General features: G+C 43.3%; 1 protein-coding gene across 4 annotated transcripts in view; it reads right to left on the minus strand.

The window, feature by feature from the left end:
- The window catches only part of LOC311020148 (chloride channel protein 2-like), a 118331-nt gene that overhangs the window by 19998 nt on the left and 77517 nt on the right, over positions 1–20816 (minus strand). For all 4 annotated transcript variants that reach the window (XM_084020022.1, XM_084020020.1, XM_084020021.1 and 1 more), the window contains 7 exons: positions 13101–13170; positions 12604–12714; positions 9675–9888; positions 3002–3135; positions 1648–1838; positions 845–956; positions 231–301 (listed from right to left, as the gene is read on the minus strand). In XM_084020022.1, coding sequence (XP_083876148.1) covers positions 231–301; positions 845–956; positions 1648–1838; positions 3002–3135; positions 9675–9888; positions 12604–12714; positions 13101–13170 — 903 coding nt within the window. The remainder of the gene's footprint in view (positions 1–230; positions 302–844; positions 957–1647; positions 1839–3001; positions 3136–9674; positions 9889–12603; positions 12715–13100; positions 13171–20816) is intronic.

Raw genomic sequence — 20816 nt, forward strand, 5'->3', positions numbered from 1 at the left:
GCCTTGCAGGAGGCAAAGCCGAGACAAAGTCTGAGATACAATATGTGTGTGTGTGTGTGTTTGTCTGTTTGTGTGGGAGGCACTGTACTGGAGAGCGTGAAGGACTGCATGTGAGCGATAGCATGGTACAGTGTGGGTGTGCACAGTGTGTGGACGACAGGACGGGAGCCACCGCGTGCGAGTGATGTGCGGTGGCGTTGTCGGTGTATTCGAGGAAAGGGCTCTCTCACCTCCAGGCCTTCTGTGTCTGGACTGGCACAGAACAGGTTCTTCAAAGCCATGCCAGAATTATCATATGGGCCTGGAAGAGATGCAGAGAGAGAGAGAGAGATTCAAAAACCTTATATTACTGGTCCCATCGAGGCAAGCAAATACACTCGCATCATCTGCAAAATGAGGATGAATCTGGAGAAGACAGAAATGTTGAAAACTTTCACGACTAAGAAATGTAAAAAAAGGTTTTTACTGATCTCCACCGATTCACTGATTGAATGAACTGTTGCTAGACATAAATACATTCCTAGTCAGGAAATCTTAATATATGTTTTCATCATCCAAGAGATACAGATAGAGAGAGAGAGGGGGAGAGAGAGAGAGAGACAGACAGACACAGAAAGAGAACGGAAATAAGAGGTTCAATTAGTGTTATGTGAGTTTAGAGACAGAGAGGCTATTATCAACACTCCTTCCGGATCTATTAAATCTCCAATTATTTTCCTTTTGATTGCCTCATCTGTCTAGTGTTTGGAAACTCTGACTCTCACAGTGTGTGTGTGTGTGTGTGTGTGTGTGTGTGTGTGTGTGTGTGTGTGTGTGTGTGTGTGTGTGTGTGTGTGTTTCTTACTGGTGGGGATTTCGGCGGGTCGCTCCACCACGGAGGGTCTCTTCAGTGCAGGTTTGAGGGGCTTCTGAGGGACTGGACGAGCGGGGCTGAAGGACGACTCCTCAGTAGAGATCTGTATGAACACATAAAGGCACAGATTCAAAAAAGATTCACTCAGTAGACAAATTAATGTACTTTTCCAGAGTGGTGAGGCAAATCAAAATGGTGTGGGGAAACGGTAGAAAAGGGCAAAAAACAAAAACAAGAATCCAGCGGGAGTTGAGAGATAACATTGGGTTCTTGTGTTGGCCTTGATGTCAAATTTCATGACTTCAATTATTTTTCCTGCTGGTTTGTCCAAATATTGTTGCTAGGTTATGTCAATATTGTGTTTCTGAAGTGTTCTAAATTTTAGTTTCAATATACTAGACAAGATACTTTTTCTTGTGATAGAACATCCACCTCACAGTAAATCCACGTTCACTTTGGACAGATGGAGATCTGTCTCACTTGCCAATCAACGGTGGAGTTTGAGTTTATGCATGGTGGAGTGTGTAGTGACCGTTTAATCTCACATTATGTGGGCATTTCTTTCTGAGCGATGGCATATCATATCTAGCGACAAGAACTCTTTAAATGGCTGGAAAACATTTTTCACAGCTTTTGTCAACACTTTCTGGGCCAATTAAGCTAATTAACCATCCAGCTGTCAGCCCCGTTTCCTTACAGAGCCAATGCCAATTTAATTTTGCACTATAAGCAACGCGTGAATAGATAATAAGGCCCGAGGCGTTTCCGCATCTCTCTCCGTCGTGACCTCTGACCTGGAAGCGGACCTCCTGACTGGCCCTGTGGCTGCCGTCCTCGCTGCCGATGTTTGACACGACCGACAGGCGTTTCTTCTCCTCGACGGCTCGCTCCCTGATGTACTCCAGCCGTCTGTGGCGGCCGAGCTGCAGGGAGAGCAGCGCCTGGAGCTGGGCACGCTCGATGGAGCCCAACAGGATCATGGACTCTGGGAGACGAGACACAGGCGGGGGGAGGAGGGGGAGGTAGGCAGTAAACGAAGATAAGAGAAGTGAGAAGAAGGGAGGAAACACAGCAGCATATAGAAAACTAGGTTTAGGAGGGAAGAGTGAGCAGACTGCAGGAGATTCCAAACACATGTTGCAGCACTGCAGAGAGTTCAGCTGAGTTACATAACAGGAGCCCAGAACGCAGTGTATTAACCAGTGTGTGTGTGTGTGTGTGTGTGTGTGTGTGTGTGTGCGGTGGGAGGCAGCGTGCTTGCTTTAAGTAATTGCCTTTGTGACAGTACGTGCTGATTATGTATTTGGTTAAATGACGCAGCTAATTGTTCCCGCACGATCGCATAATTGAGACAGCGCTGGACTACCAAATGTGCACTTCGGTGAGGCGATCGAGTACAGCGAGTGCTGGGGCGCGGGAAAAGTTTGTCAATCAATCACTCACTTTAATGAGCGCGCCAGCAAGGTCGCCACTTTTGTTTTTTTGTTGGTGCAGGCCGGAAGGGATGCTCAGTCCGACAACATGGAACACTGATGTTACATCAGCACAGCACGCTCTCTTCACGCGCATGGTGGACACGAGTTCATTTCTCTTTTATTGGTCTCACACTGCTTGGGGAGAAGGTAATATACCATGATGTTCTACTTCTTCCTATTGAAACACATTAAAGCTACATTAGTGTTATTAAATGTGTCAATCCAGTTGTAAATAGTAACATCCGCCCAAGTGGAGCGATTTAAACATCACAAGCTTAATGTTATGGTTGGGAAGTTGGTTTCCCCGAACTGATTGAGTATTTCCTTTGATTTTGAGTCATTCACATGCATTTACAGTACATTTCTGTAGGCAACTCCTCCCCTTCTCGGGTTTAGAGCCAATCTGTTCGTACGGATGCTTCTTGCATGAGGCCACGGAGATGATGATTTATAGATTTATTCAAATTTGACACCTGTTCTCCAAAAGTCATTAAATACGTAACGAATGAAAAGAAAACATCAAACGTGAGACCACATATACAGCGCTCCACGTTTGTGATTGTGCACATTTGCAGACACGGATCAATACACTGATGTGTGGAGAGGCATTCATCACAGACATTGATAAAACTAGTAATAATAGAATAATTTCTATTCCATATGAGTGTCTCACCAGCTGATTCCACCAGTGCCAGAGTCTTGAGGTGGCCCGTCAGCAGGACGTTGTGTAGGTCTCTGTAGGTGCAGTTGAGCGTGATGTACCGCACGTCCCGCACCATGATGTCCTCCACGCGGATATTATACTTCCTGAGGGGAGGAAAGGCAACAGAGAACAATAAATGTGAGGAGAGGAATCTATCATGTGGTTACGGAGATAAAAAGTTGGATCCATTAAAAAAATCACATACATGTTACGGATATTTGTAAATTGACTACAATGCTTTTCCGGATGAATAATCACGCCACTACAGTATGATAAATCTGTTGGCTCAGCACGGCTCTATAACCGCTCTCCCCTTCAAAGCCAACGCTGACGGCACACGCTTCCTTCAGCCGACCTCTCCATCCAATAACACACACGCTGTCGACGCGTCACAGGATGTTGGCGGCAGTTACATCACGGCCGTGTGTGTACAGTAGTGGGAAGTGGGTGACGTCGTTTGAGCAGATCTCGCCTCAGCAGAATGGTACGCCCCGGTACGGCCGGTCATCAACACTCAGCTTTTTTTTCTTCCTGTCCGAGCTCGCCAGGACCTGCGAACACGAGTCGCTCGATGCTTTTCCGGCTGCCAAGTCCCGCGGCCGTGCCAGGACACGGGCTCCGGCCAAGCCTTCCGCTCCTTGTTGTGGTGACAACTCAATACACTGACCTCTCTTGGAACACAAAGTTAATTCGACGACAATCCGTCTCCGCTTCAAAACAACGGAGCACTCAGTCGGTCCAGGAAACAGCACCTATAGAGGCTGTGGCTGTGCTTCAACAAAGCCTAACAGAAAGCCTCTCTACACTGTTGGTTCTCATGTGGAGCTGTGATACACCATTAGATCATGTATCCAATGTACTAACAGCACTCACCCAAATGACCTCAAGTATGACATAATGTACCTTAAGAAGTACGTTCAGACAAGGAGATCGAAATTGAAAATCCTGTAAAATAACATGTTACATTCTATGAAAATATTTAGTTTGAATGCAGTTTCTCAAACTCATTCACGATGTCGTACTCAACAAGTGAGAGAGCTTGAATGACGGCAGAAACCAATAATTACAACTTTTCTGAGGCCGGGAGGTTAACTACATTGAAAAAAAAACAGCTTTCATTAAGTAATAGAAGCCTTGGCAAACACAATCAAAGCTACATGGCTAGTTACCTCTACAGGCAAGATGGAACATATTTATCTTTTAGTTATCAAAGTAAACCGTGCCCTTAATGTGATACCTGAAAAACATTTGATTTTGATTTATATCTCCAAGATCAATCGAAAGTTGTGGAAAATTGGTTTTCCTGCTGTTCGGGATTGCAGCGGTTGCTCTTTGTCGTAGTCACGGCGACTAGCGTTGGCCATACTAACTCCACACTTCTTTATCTGTTTTGTTTTCTAAATGGAAAATATATCAGCTCTTGGGCATCAGAAGATATGTTCCTCCATGTTCCACCAGACACGCACCATTATCAACAGCAGGTCACATAGACTTGGATGAAAGTTGAATGGTACATAATAGATAGTACAGAAATGTATACATGAATGGAACCCAAGAAAACAGTCTTTCTGATACAGTGGCAGCCTCTTTTGCCAATGCATCAAATAATCTCAAGCGCTGAATAAGAGTCGGTGTCAGACACCCAGGAGCACTGACCAAGCTGCGTTATTTCACGCCTTGGCAGCGAGAACGGGCCTCTGAACTGGACACAACTGCTGCCAAGACTGATTTCTCCTCAGGATATCAGCGGCAATTAAGGAAATCTGATTGGTTGCTTCTTAATTTAACCCTCCTCCCCGCGGGGCTCGGGCAACATTTCTGATCAGTTTGAGGTATCTTGCTTCTAAGCCGGAGCTTATAGATCGGAGCCAAGATAAACAGGCTTATGGGGTTAGATATCCAGGAGTACAGATCATCCATATTGTCCAGAGTAGTGTTGGGAGGATCAGAGTGTGTGTGTGTGTGTGTGTGTGTGTGTGTGTGTGTGTGTGTGTGTGTGTGTGTGTGTGTGTGTGTGTGTGTGTGTGTGTGTGTGAGAGAGAGAGAGAGAGAGAGAGAGAGAGAGAGAGAGAGAGAGAGAGAGAGAGAGAGAGAGAGAGAGAGAGAGAGAGAGAGAGAGAGAGAGACACACATACAAGATAGGATGTATGTGTGTGTGTGTGTATATATATATATATAAAATATAAATCAATGTTAATATGCATTACTGTTTATTGTGTACTGTCCTAATAATTTGGACAAATTATATATATTTTAATGCTTTGGCAACATTGTTACCAAAACTTTCATGCCAATAAATCGAAGAGAGAGAGAGAGAGAGAGAGAGAGAGAGAGAGAGAGAGAGAGAGAGAGTGAGAGGGAGAGAGAGAGGGGGAGAGAGAGAAAGAGTGAGAGTGGGAGTGTATGTAGGAGAAGGTGTGGAGGCCATTAAATGGACGCTTGTAATGATCCGGAGAAAATGTGATTATTTCCCGTGGCTTTGCTACGTGTCAGACGAGCAAAGACACACTGACGGGGAACAATTCAACAGGCTCTAATTGGCTATTATGAAACGCTAAGGAACATGAAATGACAGATAGAGGAAACAAACACACACAACACACACACACACACACACACACACACACACACACACAGTACTGTTATGTAATTGTTTCCACACTTTTCTTTTTTTTTAAATGCAACACAATGAATAAAAGAGTGTGAATGTGCGACTGTGTATGAGAGTGTGTGTGTGTGTGTGTGTGTGTGTGTGTGTGCATGTTCATATGTGCAACATCTATACATAAATGAAAGAGAGGAAATCCAATCCTTTCCAGGTCCGTGTGGGTGTGTGGGTGTGCGAGCGAATGTACCAGCGTGTTATGTGTGGCGTTACACAAGTGTCCCTGTGTGGGTGGACGGTGGCGTGAGAGATGGATCATTTCCAGTTTGAGTGAAAAACACATTTGCCCCACTCCTCCTCTTCCTCCTCTTTGGTACGACGCAGTAATATAACACACACACACACACACACACACACACACACACACACACACACACACACACACACACACACACACACACACACACACACACACACACACACACACACAGGGGATTCCTGACAGTTTCTCAATTATCTTTATGCTTCGACAACTTTTAACATTTCCTAACATAGTCACAGTGTCTCGATAATTTGATATTTTGTCATGATGGATGATCGTTGCATGATTTATTTTCACTTGTGTGCACATGTTCACTAATACACGCACACACAATCACACAAACACACAAACACGCTACACGAGAGGCTTCCTGACTGTTTCTCTATCAGCATCATTTGGAACGTTTGTGTTTATCATCAAGTATAAATAATTTAATTGCGCGTTGATGATTGATGATCATCTCGTCTCGTGATGACATGATGACACAATGAGGATTTCTCACCGATTCCTGATTTCATTTCTAATTCAAAAATTGAATTTGTTAAAGCTTCAATCACTAATATTTTATGAAGTTCAAAAGACGTGCAGGCACAGGAATTACATCAAGAGTAAAGGATAATTAAGATTTATGACAATTTGGATCTTATTTCTGTAGTTGGGCCATCATTTATGATAATATGGAACTCTTCTGGGATCTGAAAACAAACTGTGTTAACAGGTTGTGAACAGAACAACGCATCAGCTACACACCAAGCAGCGACAACGCTAATAAATGCTACCTCAATCCTTTTAAAGCTTAAAATTACACTTACTATTATACTTCATTAACATTATCTGAGAGTTAATGAACCAACCAGTCAAGTTTACATCCATGTCTGTGCAAAAATGTCATCACTTCATTATTTTATCCTATTAGATGTTTCTGTGAAATTGTTTTATTTTGCTTGTCAAAACCTGCTGCCTACATTACCCACAATGCAACTCCATCACTGACAGTCTGGTCAGAGATTCAGATGCATTACGCTAGCAGCAGCCTCTCTAGCCTTGAGCAACGTTCTACAGAAGTCTGGTAAGCTTAATTCTTTCCAACTGCACAACTCCAGATTTGTTTTTCCCCCAAACTTGAATTAGTGTTGTTTGAGGCTGGAGGCTACAAGCGACACCAGCCAAAGACAATTATTAGATTTCACAAGAAACAAAAGGCTTTATACCATTTATTTTTACCATACACTTTAGCACTCCTACGTTGTGCCTTTAACAATGTCAGGACATTTTTCATATCCTGCACCTGCGCAGCTCAGGGATTCCGAGGCTACTGACGAGGGTGAGAATGTTTCCGTGCCATTTATAATTCAGATAATTGTGAAGCCGAGAACGACGTCAGGAGCTCTGAATGTGACAAAGTTCAAGATAACGTCCACATTTCTCTGGACTACCTTTACAAGGTAAAATATGCAACCATTTCTGTATCTGAGAAGACCCTGCTCTAATTTGGCTGTGTTCGGGACTCTTCTGGGTGGCAGCAAAGAGCATTTGGGCGCCACCTGCGTGCGTCACCCCCAGCCGATTAACGGGTTGTGTAGCCCGTCATTCCCAGCTCCAACACCGCCGCTTTGTCACCCTGGAAAATCTATGAACGTATGATCCAAGTTGTAATAAAAGTGCATTATACTCGGAGGCAAGAACATGATGACATCATGCTTTAATGATCCCGTAAGGCGCCGGGCGGTCGGTCCGGTGCATGGGCATGTGTCTACGGTGTGACGAGGACGGGATGGAGAGGCCATAAGGTCCGGTGGATAATCAGGATTCACAGAGGAGATGAGAGCAGCGGAGATAGAGAAGGAGAGGAATAGAACAAAGACGTGCGACACTGTGGGTCAACTGAGATGCAGAAAGTGAAAGACTCAAGTAGCAGAAAGAGACCAAACTCATCAGGGGACACAGAATGGGAAGATGGATGAAATATATGTACTTTTTTTCCAATTTATGAATTGTGCATCCAAACTATTATCTCCACCTAATGATTCGCCAGCATCCATAACAATAGCCGTCTCCAAACAACTCAATTAATGGCGCTTCTGTGTGGTTTCACCAAGCAGCTGGTGATCCCATTCAGTATTGTCTGGTGGGTATAAATTATTAATGAAAGTTATGAATTATTAATGAATGCCAAGCAATTAAAAGCCATGTTATGGTGAACCACTGATTCGGGCATCTCCTCCCTCGGTTTTGTCTTTCCTCTGTGTGATTCCAGGTGTACCCCCGAAGGGAAACAAGGTGTGCTATTTGAGTTCAACACCGAAATGAAAAGCAATATTTTAAACCCTCAAGACTCACTGAACTTCAGCAGTTACATTAATGCTGGCAACATACTCAGAAAGCCATTATACAACTCATTCAATAAATAAACCCCTGCAGAGAAACCAGACAAAAACTTTTGACAAACAAACCTGATGGGGCCTTAGTTAGAGATGAAATATGGACGCCCATCGGGGACTGTGTTAAAATGACAGCGCTACAGACTTCCTCATTATGCAACCACCATGAAAGTCCGGCATTAGAATACCGACCACTGTACAGCAGCTTGATCCCGGAGAATAAAAGGTCAAACACGGTTTTCAAAAATTAATTCCAATTATAGTTGTGACTTAAAGGGATTCTTCACCCGTTTGCATTAAGCTTTGTGTCGTTAGGTAGGATGTTTGAATGGTCGTCATCATTCCCTCATTTCCCCAGAGACGGGAGATCTCCCAGTGGAGGGATCCACTGAGATTACAGATCTATTACAGACCAGTGGTGTTACCCACTGAGACTACAGACCTATTACAGACCAGTGGTGGGACCCACTGAGACTACAGATCTATTACAGACCAGTGGTGTTACCCACTGAGACTACAGACCTGTTACAGACCAGTGGTGTTACCCACTGAGACTACAGATCTATTACAGACCAGTGGTGTTACCCACTGAGACTACAGACCTGTTACAGACCAGTGGTGGGACCCACTGAGACTACAGACCTGTTAAAGACTAGTGGTGACCCTTCCACAATTACAGCTTGAATGGCATGTTAACATGTTTGAGTTGGCATGCAAGACGTGTTGCTTCACTCACCACAGTGCATGCAGGCTGACATGCTAGAAGTTACACACATACCCAGCGGGCAGCGTTTTTTTGCGATGCTCACAAGTGAAACGTCAGCATGTTTACACGTAGGAGTCTTGCCTTTGGGCTGAATGCACTCGCTTGGTAAACTTGCATTCACACATGTATACAGCACCGTTCTCGCCCCTCGAACCACTTTACATGTCAACATCCTCACGTTCACACAGTGATGGCAGACTGCCATACGAGGTGCCAACCTGCCCATGAAGCTCTGATATAAGTGCTCGTTCACACGCACTCACACAGCCGCGGGGCGACTTGGGGTTCAGAGTCTCGCCTGAGGACACGGCGACACGCTCCCTTCAGGAGCCGGGGGATTAGTGGGCGACCCGCTCCACCCCCCGAGCCACAGCTGCTTCCTTTACATGACACACACACCGACATAATGTCTCTTGAAAAGCAAAAAGGAGCCCTAAAAATGAGTTTTTTCGTGTTGCATAAAACAATATAGAAAACTGATGATGAAATACCCCATATTTTTGAGAATCTTTTAATGTAATGTAATGCGATGTCATTTCACGTTTGGTGTGATGATAATGAATACGTACTCGTGGTGTCCCCAGCCCAGCTCCGGGAGGTAAGGCAGCTTCTTGATCCTGATGATGGAGTCGTAGAGGGAGGGCTGCAGGGACTGGGCCACGGCGTTGGCCAGGATCACCGCTATCATCACCGGCAGGATGTGGGAGATCTGGCCAGTCAGCTCAAACACGATGACGGCGGTGGAGACTGTGTGGGTGACCGCTCCGGACAAGGCCGCCGCACCTTCGGGTGGAGGGGGGAACAGTCGGGTGAGCAACAGAAGAGAGGGGCGCGGCAGAGGAGCAATTGTTCAGATCAGTGGTTTTCAAGGTTGGGTCTGATGCTAAATAAAGGCGGGGCCTCGAGGGGAGTCCAGGGGCATCATCCATCAAAATGAATAAAAAACGGTTTAATATGACCGTGATTTCAAAAGGCAGTAAATAGTTCTACTATCATATAAAACCAATGACTCAGGATCCTGACTAGTTGCTGATATTTCTCACTTTGAAAGCTTACTTCCCACCAGACGTGTGTCTGAAACGTCTGAAAACAAGTAGAGTGCCTAAAGTCCAAACGCATTTTGTTCTCAAGTTAAAAATAAACTGCATTCTTTACTCAAGTCCTGTGCTAAAGTGTGAGTTACTTGTATTTTCCTTCTACTTCATGCTACTTCCTACTGCTATGGGAAGAGAGCTACAGAGAGCTAATGCAATAAAGTGCATTGTTATACGTTTGAAGGAGTTAAGATGAGCTCCGTCGCCACCTATTACAACATTAAAATCATATTAATCAAATGGTAATAAACTAATAGGGCAGTCTCAACACAACCACGAAGCTGTATGCAAACGAATAAATAAAAATGAGCATATGATACAAATTAAGTCGGAATGGATATTTCACATTGTCACATTTACTAAAGTAAAAATCTGAATAATTCATCCACCACTGCCTTTTCACTACACCGATTCAATTTGCAGACGGGACTGGAAGAGTGTTTACTGCTCTCAGCCCAACAAACAGAATTCACATTCCTCTCCACAAAATCTTCTCTGGCAAGCCCATAAGCAAACATCGATGTATTCAGGTAATTCAATACAACGGGGCTCCTCCATATTTCCAATATTTCTCCCCCCCAATAAAGTGTGGTGAAAAGAACAATATAAAAGCTGCAATAAAGCAGATAGAGCAGCGTGAGCCAATCCAATAAATGAGGTGAAAAAAAAAGAATGAAAGCATTAAAATAAAGTAAAAAGAGAGAGGAGGACAGAGAGGAACAGATGGATGGTGAGAACGTCTCCAAAGGCAGCTTTCATTCTCCCTTCTTGTAACTTAATTAAGGCCGTGTATACAGTACATCCTCCTCACATGAACACCAGTGCTCCCATCCTCATGTTCAAGCCTCAAAGCAAGCTCCTCTGTGACAGCAGCAGCAGCAGCCGCCCCGAAAAGCAGCCGCCGCAAAGCTGAAACGGTGGCGTAATCAGCACGGCTGTCAACAAGTCGTGCAGCGGACGTAGCGCTGCATCTCGTTAGACAGGTCCGTCAGGGAGGGAAGTGGGCGACGCTCATGAAGGGACATCTGGTGCTTGCAAGAATATTAAGGATTTTCTTTTTCAATTATGAATGTGAGTGAAATAGTATCACGAGATCTGATGTCACTGATGCTGTTGCAGCATCTACACTAACCCCGTCAGGAGTCGCCTCTCCGTGTCGTTGCATGCTCCTCAACCAAATCGTCAGAAATACACTCACTACTGCCTCTGCAGAACCACGATTCAGAAATGTCCCCATGAGGGTCTTGACACAAGACATACATCCCTCACAAAAATATATATGGAGGTTATTATGATATAATTATAGGCTTTTAGTTCCTAAAGTGCAGATTCAGGGCGTAAAGTAATTTCAAGAATATATAGGGGGATGTTAAAAAAAGCAAACAACAATGGGAAAGGAAAACGAATAATCACATTCCAGAGGAAGTATACACAAAATATTGCACATTTCAACAGAGGATATCAAGCTCAACCACTTGAAACTCTTCCAGCTGGAAGAGTGTTCCTAAATATTTTATCACACCTACTCAGAAGTCTCACTGGCACTCAGGCTCCTCCAGCTGCTGAGGGACCTGTAGCTCCCAGGAAGCCGACAATTAGTCACTAGATTTGGGGCAAAACGACTTTGGACAAACTCCTCTTTAGGCTTCTCCATCCAACATGTAAAAACATTCGAAACACTGAGTGTAGCTGCTTCTCCGTGATGCTTTCAGGGACATTTGGCAGAAGTGTAAAAAGTCTATGACTGCCTTCTTTTTTTTTATTGATTTTGTTTATTTCTATTTTGTTATATGGAATGAAAACCTTTCCAAATGTTATGCTTGTTCTATAATTACACTGTAAAAAAATCTTAAAAGCTGGATTAATCTGTAGGATAATTATTAATATTATTATTATTATTCTAATAATAATAATAATAAGAAGAAAAAAATAGAAAACAGGAAATACATGAATATGGTATTTCATACTCTTCACAGGAGCACGACTACTTCGTCCCACGATCTCGTAAACGTAATTCCATCTCAGGAGTTTGAGTCTGTCTCTTTTAATCATTAAAGTCCATTTCAAGTCTTAACTTAGAGCTTTATATAGAGTCATTAGGTCATAGCAAGTATTTATCTTGATTAAACTTCTATGAGCAGAGGGAAGGGGAGTAAGCAGAAGCACCGATGCCTCACAGAGATCTAATGGGAAATCGAGAAACAGTTGCCCTCTTTAAAAGACCGAACCGCTTGAAAGCAGCTACGCTGGTTATAAGAGAGACATACGCTTGCCACAATATTAATGAATTGAAACCGACACACCGGTTTTGTATAAGTGAGAGGAAAAGCTCAGAATTGCTTTGAAGAAAGAAAAAAAAAAGAAAGAGATGATGATAGGCGCCATGATTGTGTCTTTAACTTACCCACGACGGCGTAGCCTCCCGGCACTATGGGGTAGATGGTGCCATCTGTGTGAATGCCATCTGGGAACCAGGCTGCCATGCTTTCTCCAACCAGACGACCAAAGGCTGCCCCTGATACACACACACACAGGAAAACACACACACACACGCAAGGAAACACAGACTGTGATTAATACTGGGAACAATAGCGAACACTAGTACAGAATTCCTGCCATAAAGTTGTATTTTCTGCTCATGAAAGAAAACGTTCCCTCTTCGTCTCTTTATTTATATTCTATTATTTTTGTTAAGTAAAAATTGCTAGTTTCACTTGTATTTCTCATTAGCTCAATATTTGAAAATCTAAAAATGTACTAATTTGCAAGAAATAACACTGCAGAGTGGTGATATAATCGTAGGAATGTTTCTAAATTCATGTATTATTTTGAAATCACTCATCAAAGCGATAGACGAACATTGTCCATCTCACAGATGTCTACTTCCACCAGCCTTCTTACCGATGACAAACACTGGCATGAAGGCTCCGCAGGGCACCGGGATGGTGGTTGCCAGGGCCGACATCCAGAACTGAGAGAGAACAGAGTGGGAGACAAAGAAAGACGAGACGTGAGATCTAAGAACAGGGTGGCATTTCAATTAGCCGCAGAGTCGCATCCCGCGTGGCCCCGAGATGATAGCCACGTTGAGCCGTCCAACAGGAGGCGACCATGCAGAGCGCATTGTGGTCGTACGACCCGAGCTGTCACTTTCACTCTCCGGTTGACAAAGACCCCAAAGTGAACCCTGGGTAATGAACGGGCTCCGCTGATTGGCCGACGCGGTGCCAGGCGAGGCGTATGACAACGCTAATTAGGAAAGACAAACAAAAAAGGGAAATGTCACCGCTGCCATCGTGTGGGCATTATCGTCGACGCGTACGTGTGTGTGTGTGTGAGTTTTGGGTGTGTGTGTGTATTTGAAGCATTCCACAGAAAGACAAACCTGCACTGCTTCATAAGACTGTGTTAAACCTCTAATGATGAAAAGCAACGTGGAATCGTTTCTCATTAAACATTCGGTTTAAACTCCACAGAACCTGTGAGATATTGATCAGTCCTACAATAATATATGACCGATCATTATCTCCTCCACACTGGAGATGGACAACACTGACTGAGACGGATTTTAGCACACGATCAGTGTCTTTCTCTTCACGCTTATTCCAAGGTTTTATAGATAAACTATAGACTGCAACAACAATTCAGCGGTTAACGAGAGGAAGACGTTTCACTTCAAGCTCAATCTGAAAGCTCAGCAACTCTGAAGCTCACTGGTTCACAAGTGGGATCTTCTTACTTCTATCTGTCCAATCTGGGAGCAGCGACTTCATGTTAAACTGAGCCGCCAACTCAGTCCTTCCCATGATGCAAAGTGCAGGCAAGCTGTTTCCCCCTGCTTCCAGTCTCAATGCTAAGCTAAGCTAACCAGCTCCAAGTGAATTCAGGCCACGACTCTCACGACACGATCATACCGTGACATACTTTCACTGAGACCGGTCTTGAGATCAGAGCTGAACATCTGTGACACTCTTAAGTGCACGCACAAAATAAGGCATGAATTTGCATATCATGCAAGCCATTACACAAACCTCATCGCTGCACTCATCTCCTGGTTTCAAATAGACTTTTTAATTACACTCATTGCAGCGTCTCTCTCCCTCTCTCTCTCTCTCCATCCCTTCATGCTTCTCCCTTCCGCTCCCTCTGCTCCGTCTATAGTTAGCTGTAATTAAGGCCGGCTGTCATGGTGAAGTAATGGATCTCCTTCCGTAACCCTACACTGCCGCCGCGTTCACATGCCGCACTGCATATAATACACACACATACGTGCGTAGGTGTTCACGCTCGCCCACGCGGACATCCTGACACCGAGAATCAGAGCTGAACGCGGCCGGGCGCCAGGGAGCAACAGAAATACACAGCCAGTCCAATACACAAAATATGCCTCGTGGGAAAATTTAAATGTTGTGGGAATTCACATTCAGGCTACTTGGATATCTTCCTCTCCCAACGCTTCCTCTTCCTCCTCCACACGGCCAGTAAAACCTTCATCAGAGCCAGAAATGTGAGAGCTCCCTGCATACGAGGAGCTTTGGGACAGTTCGTCACGCAATTCCCAAAACTGCACAACAATGCCATTAAATCCAGCTGTAAATCTACAGTCAGCCATGAAACCCACAGTAGCTGAAACCAGCCGTCATCTGAAGTGTTCGCTGAAGGCTCAATAGTGCCGTAGATCACAACAGTGTGTAATAACAGTCATAGCAGGCAAAGACAAACAATATACAAAAATCAACTGGGTTGTTGAAATACTTGTGACAACTGTTGAAATATTGTTAAATGATAAGATTGTTAGTATACGAAATGATTTTAAATCAAGTTACAACCTAAAAACCAATAATTGCTTGTATATTTATAGTAATGCATTCCATTATACTGGATAAACTATTGAGACATCTGTTGTTTTTGTCAATGCGTCTCCAACAGTCATTACTCATCATCATGTGTTCCCATCATCTAGTTTAAATACAGCCAGAGATAAAAAAAACTATAGAAAACAAGACACAAAGAAACTGTCAGTAATCTCAATACAACTCATATTAAAACATTGGTAGTGTTTTTATTCGAGTTTTATTGCAGGCTTGTGCAAACACTTCAGGATAACTCTTGATTATAACTGTCTGAATTACCGGTAAATCAGTTCCTCCAACTTAAAATGCACCGGATTAAATCATTTTTTAAAGCAGTTTTCCCAAGTTTACTTACATTTAGTAAGTCAAGACTGTTTATTTGAGTGCTAGAATGTAGAAAGTGCAGTTTACATCCATGTCTGTCAAAAAATGTCACCAAGTCATCATTTTATCCTATTCCACATCTTGGGAAATTGTCATAATTAGCGTATACATTCTTGAGTTATGGCCAAAGATGTGTTTTGTGTGACCTTTGACCACCAAATACCACCAAGTGGATATTTATGCCGAATATTAAAGAAATTCCCAGGTGTTCCTGAGATATTGTGCTTGTTTACATAATAATAACACAGACACTTGCACACAGGGGAGTGTGACAGGACCATAGCTGCAGTTTCTTCTTCTCCGCCCTCATAGGACATGAGCCATAACCATGGCAACCACACTCATGCGATTATTGTCTGCACAGTTACAGTTGCCCCTGCAGGTGGCTCGGGGGGTTGCCAAGGAGACGGGCTAATAGCCACTAAAGACACTTATCTCTGGCTGGAAATCTGGGTCTTGTGTGTTCATGCTGCTTTTGTTGTGTGAACTAGTTTACTTTTTTTACTTTTACTTTAATTCTTTCCGCAGCATCATCTGAACAGACTTTTAGGTCTAGTGTGTGAAGTGCAAACCTTTGAAATTTAAATGCATCATTGTGAACTTTGAAGTTCTATTTAATGAATAAAGAGCCAGTTCAGTGCTTAACTATTTCAGAAGAAGAAAATGACTAAATTCTGTCAATAAAAGTGACATTATTAGGAATGCCTTTAAGTAGTAGCAGCTGTTTTTTTAATGTATATTTCTTTTATAAAACTAGTTGCATTTAAACATGACTTGGGCCCAAGTTGTGTTATGTGTTATTATGACTATAATATGGCTGCAATTTGTTCTATGTGAGATTCTGTAACTACCTCTAGTTTAATGAGAGGGGCAGAGCCTACGGATGATCGACCAATATGTAAACCAATAGTCCTTTTTCCAGCTGTCAACGCTGTCATGGCAGAACTGCACCGTGACACAGACACAGCGTCACAGGCCGTTTGACCCGATGTTACAGCGTGGGAACGCAGGTAATAAAACAAAGCCATGCATGACATACATGGTGAAGTCAAGGTCAAAATCCCAGAGATGACACATTCCATTAAGTTACACTGTCTGGTCAAATGACAGAGCACGTTCACCTGAAGGCCACCTGATGCAAAGACCGCTAAAAAGCTGTTATTTTAAAAATACACTAGCATATAACGCATGAAAACTGATGTACTGTCCCTGACTGAGTTCATAAAAAGAAAAAAACACAACCAGTAGCAGCCTGGTTTCCAACAACTTATTCAGCTGAATCCAAGGTTTAACCTTCTTAAATAATTTGATGTACACAGAATAAAACAAACTATCAGAGAATCTGAAAGTATTTGTCATACAGTATATAAACCCTACAGTTATGTGTCTTATATCTGACTCATATCAGGAAATCTTGATTTTCTCCTCAAGCCAGTGATCGATTCTGAACAGAGAGCAGAATTGGCCAGTCGAATTTCCGAACGGAGGAAAACTCAATGGAAAGGAACCACACAGGAAAAGGCAGCATCTCGATGTTTGGTAGTTTCATAAGAAGGTAAGACTGTGCAGTGTTGAGGCTCAAGTATAGTGGGATCTTCTTCCAACACACTTCCAATAGATCAATCAGTTTCTCTGCATCTTATACGTATTGGACTCTACTCTGTCTGCATATCTAAACAGCATTGTTGCACGTACAACTGTCAGAGGAGAAATACTTTTATAGCATCCACTCAAACCACACAAAAACAACATGAATCAATAGGAATGTACATGACAAGACATGGACAGCCTTTCCACTGCTCCCTCTCAGATGTCTCGTAGCAGAATAGTTGAAAACACAGAGAACAGGAAACTGATTAACCCTCAGATAAACACCTCAGGGAAACGACGCAACATAACCTTGGCATTATAATATTGGGGTATAATTTGTTCGGCCGAATAAATGTATCTTTCATCGCAATTTCTGCTGAGCTGTACACCTGAGGTTATAATTATAATATGCAAAGACATGAGCTGCTGTGCTGCTTAACTACGGCTCCTGCTCCGGCTGGGACACTCGAGGAGGGAACTTTAGTGGCAGAATCAGGGCTGCAGGTTTTGTTCAGGTGAATATTGGCTTTTCATTTAAGCAAACAGATAACCGATAGATACACTGCCATTAAGATTAATTGCAATTTTATCATATAATTGATCAATACTACACTGATTACCTATGGGAAATCCTTAACTTGAATTTCATCAGATTTTACTGAAGGACATGAGAAGATATTTTATCATCTGTTTAATTCAAATCTTTCCTCGTTGAGTCTCAGTGTTGAATATTAGGGCCAGAGGCTGGCAGACTAAGAATAACATTCTGAATAATAATAATATTTTGTTTTTATTTTCCATTTCCTAAGCCCCAAGTATTACTGTGTGTACAAACATATTTACTATTCGTTGCAGTTCTTTAAATAGTGGGTCTTTGATTTCAGATGGAGGCAGAGGTTTCTCATTTCCAACCAGTGAAAGTTGATTTAATTGTCCAGTGACCCGAGTAAATCTGCAGCAAGACAGCTAAGCCACAGACTTTTTGAAGTTTCCAGCTGACTCATTTTAAGATGAGAATACTGTAAAAGGGTCAACGCAAGCATCATCGTCTGTTCATAATCCTTGAAGAAGAAATGAAATAAAAGGAAATGTTATTATTTCCTTATTGTACAACAAGGAAAAAATGTCTGGCTGCTTGATCCTTGGAAAAACAAGACAGATTTATGCTTTGTTGTTTCTTTTTTAAAACAGTAGGATTGACTTTAAATATTCCATCCATCGTCTACCGCTTATCCTGTATTCATATATGTATAGAGACAGACAGGTAACCAGTCTATCACAGGGCCGACATGTAGAGACAGACAAGTAACCAGTCTATCACAGGGCCGACATGTAGAGACAGACAAGTAACCAGTCTATCACAGGGAGACATGTAGAGACAGACAGGTAACCAGTCTATCACAGGGCTGACATGTAGAGACAGACAGGTAACCAGTCTATCACAGGGCCGACATGTAGAGACAGACAGGTAACCAGTCTATCACAGGGCCGACATGTAGAGACAGACAGGTAACCAGTCTATCGCAGGGCTGACATGTAGAGACAGACAGGTAACCAGTCTATCACAGGGAGACATGTAGAGACAGACAGGTAACCAGTCTATCACAGGGCTGACATGTAGAGACAGACAGGTAACCAGTCTATCACAGGGAGACATGTAGAGACAGACAGGTAACCAGTCTATCACAGGGCCGACATGTAGACACAGACAGGTAACCAGTCTATCACAGGGCTGACATGTAGAGACAGACAGGTAACCAGTCTATCACAGGGCCGACATGTAGAGACAGACAGGTAACCAGTCTATCGCAGGGCTGACATGTAGAGACAGACAGGTAACCAGTCTATCACAGGGATGACATGTAGAGACAGACAGGTAACCAGTCTATCACAGGGCCGACATGTAGAGACAGACAGGTAACCAGTCTATCACAGGGCTGACATGTAGAGACAGACAGGTAACCAGTCTATCACAGGCCCGACATGTAGAGACAGACAGGTAACCAGTCTATCGCAGGGCCGACATGTAGAGACAGACAGGTAACCAGTCTATCACAGGGCCGACATGTAGAGACAGACAGGTAACCAGTCTATCGCAGGGCCGACATGTAGAGACAGACAGGTAACCAGTCTATCACAGGGCCGACATGTAGAGACAGACAGGTAACCAGTCTATCACAGGGCTGACATGTAGAGACAGACAGGTAACCAGTCTATCACAGGGCTGACATGTAGAGACAGACAGGTAACCAGTCTATCACAGGGCCGACATGTAGAGACAGACAGGTAACCAGTCTATCACAGGGCTGACGTGTAGAGATAGACAGGTAACCAGTCTATCACATGGCCGACATGTAGAGACAGACAGGTAACCAGTCTATCACATGGCCGACATGTAGAGACAGACAGGTAACCAGTCTATCACAAGGAGACATGTAGAGACAGACAGGTAACCAGTCTATCACAGGGCTGACGTGTAGAGATAGACAGGTAACCAGTCTATCACATGGCCGACATGTAGAGACAGACAGGTAACCAGTCTATCACATGGCCGACATGTAGAGACAGACAGGTAACCAGTCTATCACAGGGAGACATGTAGAGACAGACAGGTAACCAGTCTATCACAGGGAGACATGTAGAGACAGACAGGTAACCAGTCTATCACAGGGCCGACATGTAGAGAAAACTTATTTTATCTCGTCTTCATGTTTCTACATGGCAATGATATGTTGTGGTTTCTTTCTTTCTTTTGACAAATGTACTTATTGTAAGTTGAAATGACCTAAATGTAAATGTAAAAGTGCTGACAGTGATAACACAGTTTGGATGCTTCGCTTTCACAAGTGGGACACGCTCACTTGCACCAACGTACACTAAAAGCATGCACAGCCAATCTGGCTATGATGACAAAGCAAGGACAAACTCAGATAACAACACACACAGAGGGATGGTAACTCCATGCTCTGCTGTAGAGATTACTGCACTAAATATTTAAATAGCAAATAGTTTTTTGTTGCTATATTAATTCTTCGAATGTCGGATACTTTTGGTTTCAATTTGGATGGCACAAAAAAAGTAAGTAGTCATAGACTTCCATATAAATGTATACATTCCTAAAGCCTGTAAAGCACAGATTAATACCTATAACGACACTTCTTGCCATTTGGGTCTTACTTCATCTGTGATTTATTGCTGTTTATCATATATTAATGCTTTAGCGATTCAATTCTGGTGAAGTGCAAAAGTGAAAACAAAAACAGGAGTGAGGGAGAAGGGAAGGATACTAAGGTCAAGCGTACAATATCAGCTATGACGCAGTATCCAGGACATTTATACTCTATTTAATTCGTCAGTCATCTGGGAGGCCTTTATGCTTGTGTGTATCACATTCAGAGGACAGTCTATCACCCGGGGGCCTCCAGGGATCCTCAGGGGCCCTTCTTCTATTCCCACTCCAATTACAGTCCCGCCAGCTCTGTCACTCTGATGCACACACACACACACACACACACACACACTGACAGAGACCAGAGGACGCACACAGAAACACACCTGTATTAATAAACACATTCCTTACTGAGAGCTGTTGACGTGCATAATTGCACTGCAAAGCAATGCAAATGACTTTGCATGTTTGTGATTGTGTGTGTGTGTTTTCAGGGGTACCAAATAGCTACAAATACACACACACACACACACACACACACACACACACACACACACACACACACACACACACACACACACACACACACACACACACACACACACACACACACACACACAC

This window comes from Eutrigla gurnardus (assembly GCF_963514095.1).
Source record: "Eutrigla gurnardus genome assembly, chromosome: 10".
NCBI lineage: Eukaryota > Metazoa > Chordata > Actinopteri > Perciformes > Triglidae > Eutrigla > Eutrigla gurnardus.